Below are 11,322 nucleotides of genomic sequence, written 5' to 3' on the forward strand. Positions count from 1 at the left end.
AGTGCCCTGCGTGGTGGTAGCTCTGTGGGGTGGGCAGTGTGGAAGGTGCAGGAAGAGGAGAACACAGCAGCTGTGGGGGAATGAAAACTGCCTGTCTACCCATGACACAGGCTTTTATTCTAGAGAAGGAATCATGGTCCTTCTGCTCGGGGTGCCCCCGGACCCAGATGTCATGGCGCACGGAGGGGCAGGAGGCTGGCTTCATTGGAGCCTGTGAAGAGAGGGAGAGCAACTCATGATGAAAAGAGGCAATACAGCGTAGGGCAGGGGCAGTGCAAGCAACCCGGGGCGGGGGGGGGGGGGAGGTTAGGAGGCGGGAGGTGGGAAGGGACACCCACTAACGTCTCCTCCCGCATTTTTTTCTTTCCCTCCTCCTTTCGTAGCCGGTGACGCGCCGCTGCCTATTAATCATTCACCAGCCGGGGAGCAGCGATTCCTGCGCTCGGAGCTCGGCGGCCGCCTCCGTCCGTCCCCGCGCCCGCGCCCGCAGCACCGCACCGGAGGGAGCCCGCCGGGAGCCCGCCGCGATGCTGCGCCCGGCGAGCGGCCGGAGCCAGCCGTGCTGAGCAGGAGCGAGGAGATCCGGGCGGGGTATGCTCCCCGATGGCACCTGCACCAGGCTCCCGGGCGGTGCAGGCAGCCACAGCGGCGGCAGCCACAGCGGAGCCAGCGGCGCTTTGGAGGAGGCGGCGGCGAGGGGCATGGACTCGGGCGGCAGGAACTCCTCTGGTGCCCCGAACAGCACCCTGAGCGAGTCCCAGGGCAGCGCTATCCTCATCTCTTTCATCTACTCTGTGGTGTGCCTGGTGGGGCTGTGTGGCAACTCCATGGTCATCTACGTGATCCTACGCTATGCCAAGATGAAGACGGCCACCAACATCTACATCCTTAACTTGGCCATTGCAGACGAGCTGCTGATGCTTAGTGTTCCCTTCCTGGTCACTTCCACCTTGCTGCACCACTGGCCATTTGGCTCTCTGCTCTGCCGCCTGGTGCTCAGTGTGGATGCCATCAACATGTTCACCAGTATCTACTGCCTGACTGTGCTCAGCGTGGACCGCTACATCGCTGTGGTGCACCCCATCAAGGCGGCCAGGTACCGCCGGCCCACCGTGGCTAAGATGGTCAACCTCGGTGTCTGGGTGCTTTCCATCCTCATCATCCTGCCCATCATCATCTTCTCCAATACAGCAGCCAACAGTGATGGAACGGTGGCTTGCAACATGCTCATGCCAGAGCCCACCCAGAGGTGGCTGGTGGTCTTTGTGGTCTACACCTTTCTGATGGGCTTCTTGCTACCAGTGGTGGCCATCTGCCTCTGTTACATCCTCATCATTGCCAAGATGCGCATGGTGGCCCTGAAGGCTGGCTGGCAGCAACGCAAACGCTCAGAGCGCAAGATCACCCTCATGGTCATGATGGTGGTGATGGTCTTTGTCATCTGTTGGATGCCCTTCTACATTGTGCAGCTGGTCAATGTCTTTGTAGAGCAGGATGACGCCACCATCAGCCAGCTCTCCGTCATCTTGGGCTATGCCAATAGCTGTGCCAACCCCATCCTCTATGGCTTTCTCTCAGACAATTTCAAGCGATCCTTCCAGAGACTGCTCTGCCTCAGTTGGATGGACAATGCTGCAGAGGAACCCATTGACTACTATGCCACTGCCCTCAAAAGCAGGGCGTACAGCGTGGAGGACTTTCCCCCGGACAACTTGGAGTCAGGGAGCATGTACAGGAATGGCACGTGCACCTCCAGAATTACTACGCTCTGAGGAAGCATTCTTGCCCCCTGCCCCACCACCCCCCAGCAGGAGGGTGAGCGGAGCCAGTCTGTGGCATGGGGAGGCTGGGAGGGAGGGGGTTTTGATCCAGCCTACTAACAGCAGTGTTTGGGAGAAGAGGAAGAAAAGAAAACCCCATGTCCTTGGTGTGCTGCCCCATTCCCCTTGCCTCCTTTGAAACTGGGTGCATTTGCTGATGCTTTGACACCCCCTTAGTAAACTGCCATGCATAGCATCTGGCAGCCAGGCTCTGCTAGCCCTGTCTGTCTGACAAGCAGGTCCAACAAAAACTCTCCCCTTCTGTACAGGTCCCCTCTCCTTCCCCTTAGCTGGTGAGACCCCCTGCCACTGAGCAGAGCCTGCTTCAGGTCGGGTTCAGACCCCCTTGACCAGTAGCAAACCTGCCCAGCATCCATGGGTAGGCACCTGCCAGTCAGAGAGCAGAAAAGCTGGGAAAGGTCCCTCCTGAACACATCTGCCCTCTCCCAGAAAGCAGTCTCTCCCTGTTTCCCCATGAGGAAAAAAAAAAAAAAAAAAAAAAAAAGAAGGGAGCAAAAAGGCTCCAAGAAAAGGAGCAGCTTTTGCTCTGCAGACAGCTCCCACCTTCCTGGGGCTCAGGCTCTGTGCTGCGATCACAGGCAGCAAAGCAGAAAAGCCCTTCAGAAAGGAACCTGATTGTTGCAGTGCCTCAGAACTCACAGCAGGATGCCAGTAACAGGAGGTAATGGATCTATGACCCACGGGGACAGAGCTGGGGGCAGGAGGAAGCCTTAGGCTGGGAGAGGTGTGAGTGCGTTCCTCCGCGTGATGGAATGTGCAAGTAATAAAGTTTTAGGGGAGCACTAGACTGTGAAGTTATTGTCTTGCACTGCTCCACTGGCCATGAAACAGTGATGAAGGGACTGAGACAGTTTTCAATGACCTGAGTGGCCACAAAGTCACTTTAACTGACATGGAAAAGGGGGATTTTATTCAAAATCTCCACCAGGCTCTTAAATAAATACTTGACAGAAAAGTAGCTGTTTGACAATAGCTATTAGCCTAGCTCCAGTTTCTTCTGTTGCACTATAAAGAGATAAAATGGGTTTCATAAGTTGCCAATGTAATATACTGGCCCAGAGCTTCAAAATGTTTCATTTCTGGGAAGTGTTGGTTTTAGTGTGTCAGATGTCTTTTTATTTGATTTTTTTATTCTTGTTACTGTGCTGTGAACGTGTTTCTCTGAAGCAATTTATGCTGTGTACTTATGTCTGTGGTGACTACCTGCAAGAGTGCTTTTAAAAGGGGCAATGCTCAAGAAGGCTTCTTTTCAGAGAAAAAGGTTGTGACTTTTTCTAATTCTTTCATCTACATTGTCTCTCCCTGGAAAAACTCTCTTGAATTTTCCCTTTTTTTCCTCCTCTGAAACAATACTTTTCCCATAGACAAATGAGGATTTACTGTTTGATAAATGACAGCTGATTAAACAAACCCTCTCTCCCTCCTCCCCTCATCCCAGCCGCACACACCAGGATGAACCATGTTGAAACAAGCAGCTCTGTCAGTTTGTTTTCTACCACCTGTATTGACAGTATCATACAGTGGCAGGTGTCCCAGTAGCTGTGACAAATCACTTTTCCAGCTCAGTGCTGTGGTGGTATTAATTATAACTGCTGAGAGTTTGAAGCAAGGCATTGGGAAAAATCCTGGGTAGCAGCACACCCGTACCCTGTGCTGGTAGAAGCGCACGCCATGCTGAGGGTGAGGCTGGCGGTGGAAACATCCAGTACCTGGTGGTGGACATACTGCAGGTTGTTAAACGGTACCTTTAACTTCACTCAGCAGCAGTAAGCAGGAGACTACTTTGTGCATTTCTTTCACCAAAAATTAGGTACTGTTAAATGAATGTATAAATTTAGTATTTCAAAGTTGTTTGATTCAAAGCCCATTGAAATGAGAGAAGAAATACTACTTCATTTCAGTGGACTCTGAGTCAGCCCTGTTTAGATCCAAAATTGCTGATGTGGAAGCTGTTACATACTTATTAAAACATTTTGTGAAAAGCTTTAAGAAGTGTACAGTTTATTTTCTTTTACTTCTCAGTGGACTTCATTTAAAGAAAACACACAAATAAGAGTTTCAGTAATGATTTGCATACACATACAGGGAAAAATAGAGCCAAATCTCTCAATAAGCATATTTAACTTTCCTCAGAGACCAAACATCTGTCAAATGCCCCACGCTGCCACATGGTGCTATTTGTAGAGCTTTACTTAGAAACTCACTCACAATCTCTTCAAAATGGTATACATTTCTTTTTTCACCCAGGCATCCTGCTATGCAGGATCAGATTAAACAAAGTCTGTCTTTGTTCTACTGCTGGGTTTGTTTAACGTTAGGCACTATGAAGCAAAAGCAAAGGAGTGGTAATTCATATCTGATATTCAGCTTTGATGAGAAGGTGAGCCTGGTTTATCACTCAAAAAAAAAAAAAAAAAATCCACGTGAATAAAATTCTTCACTTTAAGTTGTTTCGGATTTCTGCATGCCTTCCAGCACAGGCATTCTAATTTCAGTTCTCCCAGACAGAGAGCAGAGGGCTGCCCGCAGGCAGCAGAGCAGCTGGGATGCTGGTGGCACAGCAGATGGCAGGCTTTCCTGCGCAGAGCCACACAGCCAGCACTGCTGCTGTGGCACTGCCTGAAACATTCCATGTAGCTTCAGATGGGAACACAACCTGCTTATCCCAAACTAACAGCTCTTCCTCCTGTTTTTCACTCCAAGTTTTGACTTTGGAAATGGGAAAGGTGATCAAATGCTGCAAATCATTATTTCTTTGGTTTGGGAAACACATTCAGATTGTTCTGTATTATTACCCTAAATTTTAGGACATGTCTACCAGAAAATAGGTTGTCCTTGTGAAATAGCGCCACGTACCAGAAAACAAACAAAATGCTACTCAGTACTTTCCAAATATCAAATGAAACTCTATAAGATTTCATAAGAAAATTGTTATGTATTAATGCTTAATGCACTGAAAAAAAACCAACAGTGCCACATTTCTTCAAGACATTTTGTCTCTTTCCACAGCCATAACAAAATTCATCTTCAAATAGGCAAACCATAACTTATAACTGTTAATGTGTTGCTGCATATTTCCCTAGGAGTTTAACATTTAAAATATCTTCACTTTTATACACCTCATCATCACAGAAATTGGTCCTCTGTTGCTGAATCCCAAGTAACTTTTGCTATGCTTTGTTTAATTTGTTTATGCTTTGCTCTGTTTAACTCTGCATAGCATGCGTTGAACTGAATCAGTTCCCCAGTGCATAAAGAGCAAATGGCCTTCACATGGATTTTCCTAGTGCATACACCAGGTACCTCTGCAGCATTTTTCCACTCAGAGAAAGGCAAGTCTGAAATGACTCTTCTTTCTCACTAGAATTTCCAAGTAATGTTAGATCTAGAAGTGCAAAAAAGAAGTTTTAAAGTCCTGCAGCAAATGCAGAAAAATAATAATAATAACAAAAAACCCAAACAAATAAACAACAAAAAAGCCCACAATCAAATAAGCAAACAAATAAAACCACACAACCCAGAAGAAAAAAAAAAAAGCCTATCAAATAATCAATCCAGTGTTCAAAGTGTCAAATAATCAATCCAGACTTCCTCCCCTAGAAACCCTACCTGACTCCAGGAATCTACAAACAACAATATTAACTAAATCTCTAGAGGAGAATAAAGTCTTTTTACTGCATTATAGATTCATGGCTTCCATCTCGAACGCAGAACCCCACTGGACTTATAACCGCAAGCAAAGACACAGGAAAAAGCAGTAATTTACTAATTTGATTTCTCTTAGAGAATAATGCTTTCAAATGTTATATTTTGTAGAGAGAAATAGCCAAGAACAGAGCAAACAGAAAACATTATAAAGTGTTTCACCAGCCAGCTAGACACCAAACGCAGTTTTCACAAGATGGTTTTCCACAAAACCTATCTTCTGACTCTGTTTCACCAAAACCCTAAAATCTGCTTTTAGCAGAGCAGGATGGCATGCCCTTCCTGAAATGTGTGGCATTTGATCTCCACTCTGGACTGAATACATCTGTCATTATTAGCCTATCATTCCTATGACAGCTAGTCACCTTGAAAGCAATATTAATGCACAAAAGGCCCATTCTACTCTTTCTATTTCAAATAAGCCTTTTCTGCAAAGGTTCTTGTACCACGCAATATGATTTGCTCTGCAGTATCCTTCTATAGGTTACTGAGCTTCCGAGTTATAAGGGCTAAGATAAAAGGGCCACAATGCATAGCACAGGGCTGTGGAGGAACAGCTCCAAATTAGCAGTTTCCTGGTCATAAATATTGCCACGAGGACTGCTGTAACTGAATTGCACTTCTTCAGTTTACACTGCTGCTGACAGTGCTGTTTTCTTTTGTAATTCAGGCTGCCCAGCCATGAATGTTGCAACTGATAAGGAGGCTCCAAGCTCCTGCAATAGTTCTGCAGTTCTCTGTGCTTCATGGAGCCAAACAGTGCTGAATAAAGTCACTGTAACAGGCTGAGGGAAGCCAAGGGCCATGGGTTCACCCAATACATGCAGGACTTGCAGATATTTGCATTTCCAATGGCATGTTCAAGTGATCGCTGATCAGCTGGAATAGTTAAAGATGCAGCAGATTCCAATTGCTGGGCAATCAGTTAGTGCTATTTTACTATATAGTTATTTCTAAGTCCTTGCTTTGCTTCTGTGCTGCTTTGATGTGCAGAGGAAATGGGAGTGTTAATTCTGCTAGATGTGAGTCCATGGCTGGAAAAGTTGGAGCTGGTGGGAAAAGGAACTCTTGGAGGAAAACCATGTTTGAGTCAGACCTGGAGAATTTGCATATGCCCATTTGATGGTCACAGAATTTGGAAATAGTCACAATGAGCTGCATCTGAGAGGACCAGAGAGCTACAGTTTCAGGAAAATGCGTCCCAGGCCTAAATGGACCAACCACAGCTTTCCTCAGCCACCTCCATCTGAGGCTTAAATCAGGAAGCTAAAGGAGGCTATGATTATGATCTTTTCTTTACTTAAGTCAAATAGGCTATATAACATGTTGAAACTGAATGCAAAAAGCACTTTCGCTATCACAGTACCAGCAAAAGAATCATTTTGCCATCTGATTCCATTAAATACAGACATAGATGGATCTTGTTCTCTCCAGTCAGTAAGAGACAATCCATGGATAAAAGAAAAATTCAAAAAGCACTGGTTTATTGAGCAGAAAATCAATACCAGTGTTAGCGAGTTTATTTTCCTAACATTACAGCAGAATCATTTTATATACCAAAAAGAGAAAAGATGTTTCTAGGAGCTAAACTGACTGTACAACATTATAAAGCAGATTTTTAAGGAGCTTTGTACATCTTCTTGAAAACTAGAACAACTTCAATATTAAAACATGTTTATTGTCTAATGCTTCACATGTCATCTTAAGGAGCTTTATGTATCCTTCTGAAAAACTGGAAGAACTTTGATACTAAAATATTTTTTATTATCTAATGCCTCACATTTCCTATATCATTTTGTATTCCTTCTACAAACTTGAGTGTCTTCATAAGAAAAAAGACTTTGCTCACTGAAAGTTTTTGACTAGCATCTGTAACTTATTTCAATGAAGCTACAAACTGCCACCCCAGCTACAGACCTGCCTGGTCCCAGGTTCATGCCTTAGATTCATACAAATTAATTACATGAATTGATTTCAAGACCAAATGAACAAACAAATGAAAGAAAACTCAATGAAAGGAATTATGAGAAGCACAGAAAAATGATTTTCTAATGGATCCTTTATTTCAATTTTTAGATCAGTGGCTGTTAACTGATCACATAGAGAATCTGGAAGAAATTGAATCCCACCTTCTACTACTTGTGCTAAGGAAGGATGGTAAGAAATCCTCATAAACTGACTGGGCAGAAAAGTTATGGGAGATGTCTGTCTCATGAAGATTTAATAGGTGTGGGACATGTATAACTGTCACTGCTATTCCTGTTGTTCATGGTGGAAAACAAGATAGGAAGGTTGTTTTATGGGATGCTGTACAAGAACAAGCAGAACATCCCAAGTATGTTCACAACTGGGCTGTTTAGATATTTGAGGAGAACAAATGTGAAAGAAGGTCAACATGGTGGATATCTGGCCACAATTGAGCACCAAATAGGAGAGGAGCTCAGAGTCTTAGAAAGAGGGAATCTGAAAAAGGTAAGTGGCTATGGAAAATACATAAACTTTCAACTCAAATTGATTACCAAGTTCTGCTTTTGATGTCAGCTGCTATTTTCAAAGCTGGATGTTGCTTTAGAAGTCAGAAAGCATGTAAGTACTTTTTCTAAGAACCATGAGATAATTTAAGTGCTTTATGGAATGACTAGAAATTTAGGAAAGCAGTGCAGAAAACAGATAGTCTAACATTTAAAGAAAATCTGCTGTTTTTTTTTTTTTATTTTTCAGATACATATGATTTCATGGACTATTTTCTTTCCTTTCATTATTAAAATGGAAAAGTATTACCAAATTTGTGCTCAGCACAAAAGATCACCATACCAACAGGACAAAAATGCAATACAACAACATATTGTCCATTCTTTCACTATCACAGAATGAAATTTGCAGAATTTAAAAGCATCTTAGATACTATGATAATGAAAACTATTTCCCCATAAGAGAAATACATACTCTTAAGAACAAAAGTTGATGCTGATGTATTCCTCTCCAGAGATCTCGTAACTCAGAACTTAACACAGCCAGAAGTCATAAAGCTGCAATCCCCAAGGTGGATTTTCTGATCTACAGAGGATTTCAGGTTTCTGTGTACTCATTCAAGAAAATTTCAAATGAACAAAGATTTAAATGTAAGTAAGAGAATAAATTTCTTACACAAGGAAGAAAGCCTCGTGAGTAATGCATGTTCTGGGTGGGAAGAATAGTGGTCTGTCCTATGGACTCTGGAAACTGTTTAAGTGCAAATATAAGTGCTTCACCTGACCAAACAGATTTTTGCTCATATAAACAATTCCTACAATCTCAGATTTAACTAGGAAAGCTTGTATATATTTATGCTTAAAGAGAACATCTTTTTCTTTCAAGCACAAAAGAGGAAAATGCACTGAAACCTAAGTTTGTGCTTTACTACAGCAAAGTTGGCTTTAACTAACAAGCCAGCTTATCCAGTAGGTTGTCCTTTTAGAGATCTAAACTGGATTTGTGCAATTGCAATGGATGCCTGCAGCGTTAGTGTGAACAATTTATCAGAAAGTAATGAGTTAGCTTTTATTACTATGTCTGATCATAGAATTGTAAGGTTGGAAATGACCTGCAAGGTCATCTAGCCCAACCATCCTCCCACTACCATTGCTACCACAAACACTAAACCGTATCTCGCAGCATCTCATCCAGACACCTCTTGAACACTGCCAGGGATGGCATCTTCACTGATTCTTAGCCTAATTAGCCTGACAACTGACAACAGAAGAAACAGATCCTAATTTTGCCTTAAGAAATGGACAGTATTTGGCTGAATATTGACTGCAACATAGCTAAAATGAACAATTTCAGGAGAAAAAAAGAAAAAAAAAGATTCATTATGCTAATGCTAAATTTCAAAGCAGAGCTGCATATAAATTAAAAAGGTTATTAAAAAGAAATTTAAAGGAACAGCTAAAAGATAAAAACTTGCAGGTGACACCAGGACTATTTAATGATAGAACGGTGCATGTTACCCATCAAATGTTAAACTGTACACAATAAAAAAAGTACCTAACTTAAAGTTGAAACCAGCAAATAAAACAAAAGAATGAACTTTGGCAAATAAATAGTAAAAATTTAAAGCAGGTAAAAAAATAAGTAAAAATTAAAAAAGAGAAACATCTGCATAAAGAGATAGTAACTACTAATGAAAAAATCTAGAACCAACTAGTGTGCTCACTGCTCATGAACACCAATTGTATTTAAGAATGTTTTGGGAAGAAAGAGCCATAGGGAAAAAAAAAGAAATCTTACTGTCTGTGCTCATTACAGACTTCTTTTTGGGGGGGGGGGGGAAGAAAGAAGGCATGAGTCTGTAGAACTTCACCAGAACAAAGAATTTGAAGGAGTTCTGGAATAAATCAGAGAAAGGACAGTACAAAACCATCAGCAGTGGCTGATGTTTCCCTAAGAGTGCTGAGGGAATTCTGTAATGAAAGAACTGCACTATCGATGGCGATAAAACCTGCTGGAAACCACAGTGCTCTCTCCTGGGGCTTATTCAGCTCAGATTTCTCATAAACGATCTGGAAAAAATAGAGATAGTTCTTTGAAAACACCAGCACTGTTCTCTGCAGTGGTCAAAACAAACAAATGGTTACGTTGTTTGCTTTTAGAAACCAGAAAATACTGTTAAACTGTCATAGAAGACAAAAACATACCTGCCTCCTCAATAGTTTCTAAGTTTGGATTTCACAAGTAACAATATAAGAAAAAGTACAAAAAAAAAGACAACAATCAGATCTATAGAACCCTTTCTAATAAAAGAGGAAATTGACTCCTCTTCTTGGGATAGAGCTGAGTGAAAGACTGCATAGCAAAAAGTGCAGAAAAGAGATAAACAAGTCTATTTTTTCATGTCACATATAAGTAAATTGTGGCACTAATTGATACAGGTTTGTTGTATGCCAAAACTAATAAATTGGATCCAAACTCTGTTAGACAAACCAATGGAAGACTACCAAGTGTATCATGAACTCAGCATCAAACTCACTTTATAACCCGGTAAAGCATCTAACAGAAGTGACACCTGGAGATGTCAGATTTCCTATTTGCAAAAACATTTGCCATTGACAGAGGCAGATCACAGAATCTGAATAATATTAAAAGTCACTTAAATATCTGTTTTGTTCCTATGTTCTGTTCCAGGGAACAGTGTAAACCATTCTTATCAATCCAAAACAAGAGCTGCTGGTTGTGTTCCAAAAAAACAAATCTCACTTTCCTGACATACTGCAGGCCATGTGCTTTTCTTTGATTAATGACAAAAAAAAAAATCTTTATTTGCAGACCACTGCACTTTGAATTTGAACAAACAAATAAATACAGAGCAAGAAGATGTTAAGGATGAATACATCCCAGCTAAAGAAGGATACTTGCCTGACTTGGTCTATACCTCCCCAGCTCATCCAGGACCTACAGGATTCTTGCTCTTTACATTATCCATGAAATACTTAATGTCATTTGACTTTCATCCACTCTTTCGCCTCAGATTCATAATGTGAAAGGACTGGCAGAAGGGATAGGGCATAGCAAGTGTGGAACCACCACTCTCCCTCTACCTTCACTTCTACCTAAACAAAGCTGTCCTTTTGGCTTACAGTATGGAGCAAGGAAAGAAAAGGCTTGAAGGCAAACAGATGACTCCCAACTCACATTCATGTCCAGTCCAATGCCACAGCTCTGCAGGTCCAAGGAGGACAGGTAAGGCTATGTATTGCTAGAGGGAAAACTGGCAGGAAGCTCAATCAAGTCTGAAGCA

General features: G+C 42.5%; 1 protein-coding gene across 1 annotated transcript; it reads left to right on the forward strand.

Moving 5' to 3' along the window:
* The first annotated feature begins 406 nt into the window (after positions 1 to 406).
* Positions 407 to 3,889, forward strand: SSTR1 (somatostatin receptor 1). The gene has a single exon (XM_048949476.1). It carries the CDS (start codon positions 594 to 596, stop codon positions 1,770 to 1,772), a length of 1,179 nt encoding a protein of 392 aa, XP_048805433.1. The 5' UTR covers positions 407 to 593; the 3' UTR covers positions 1,773 to 3,889.
* The last annotated feature ends 7,433 nt before the right edge of the window (positions 3,890 to 11,322 follow it).

Source organism: Lagopus muta, chromosome 6, assembly GCF_023343835.1.
Source record: "Lagopus muta isolate bLagMut1 chromosome 6, bLagMut1 primary, whole genome shotgun sequence".
NCBI lineage: Eukaryota > Metazoa > Chordata > Aves > Galliformes > Phasianidae > Lagopus > Lagopus muta.

Coding starts and splice junctions, on each gene's coding strand:
- SSTR1 (XM_048949476.1), top strand. CDS start 594: ATGCTCCCCGATGGCACCTGCACCAGGCTCCCGGGCGGTGCAGGCAGC.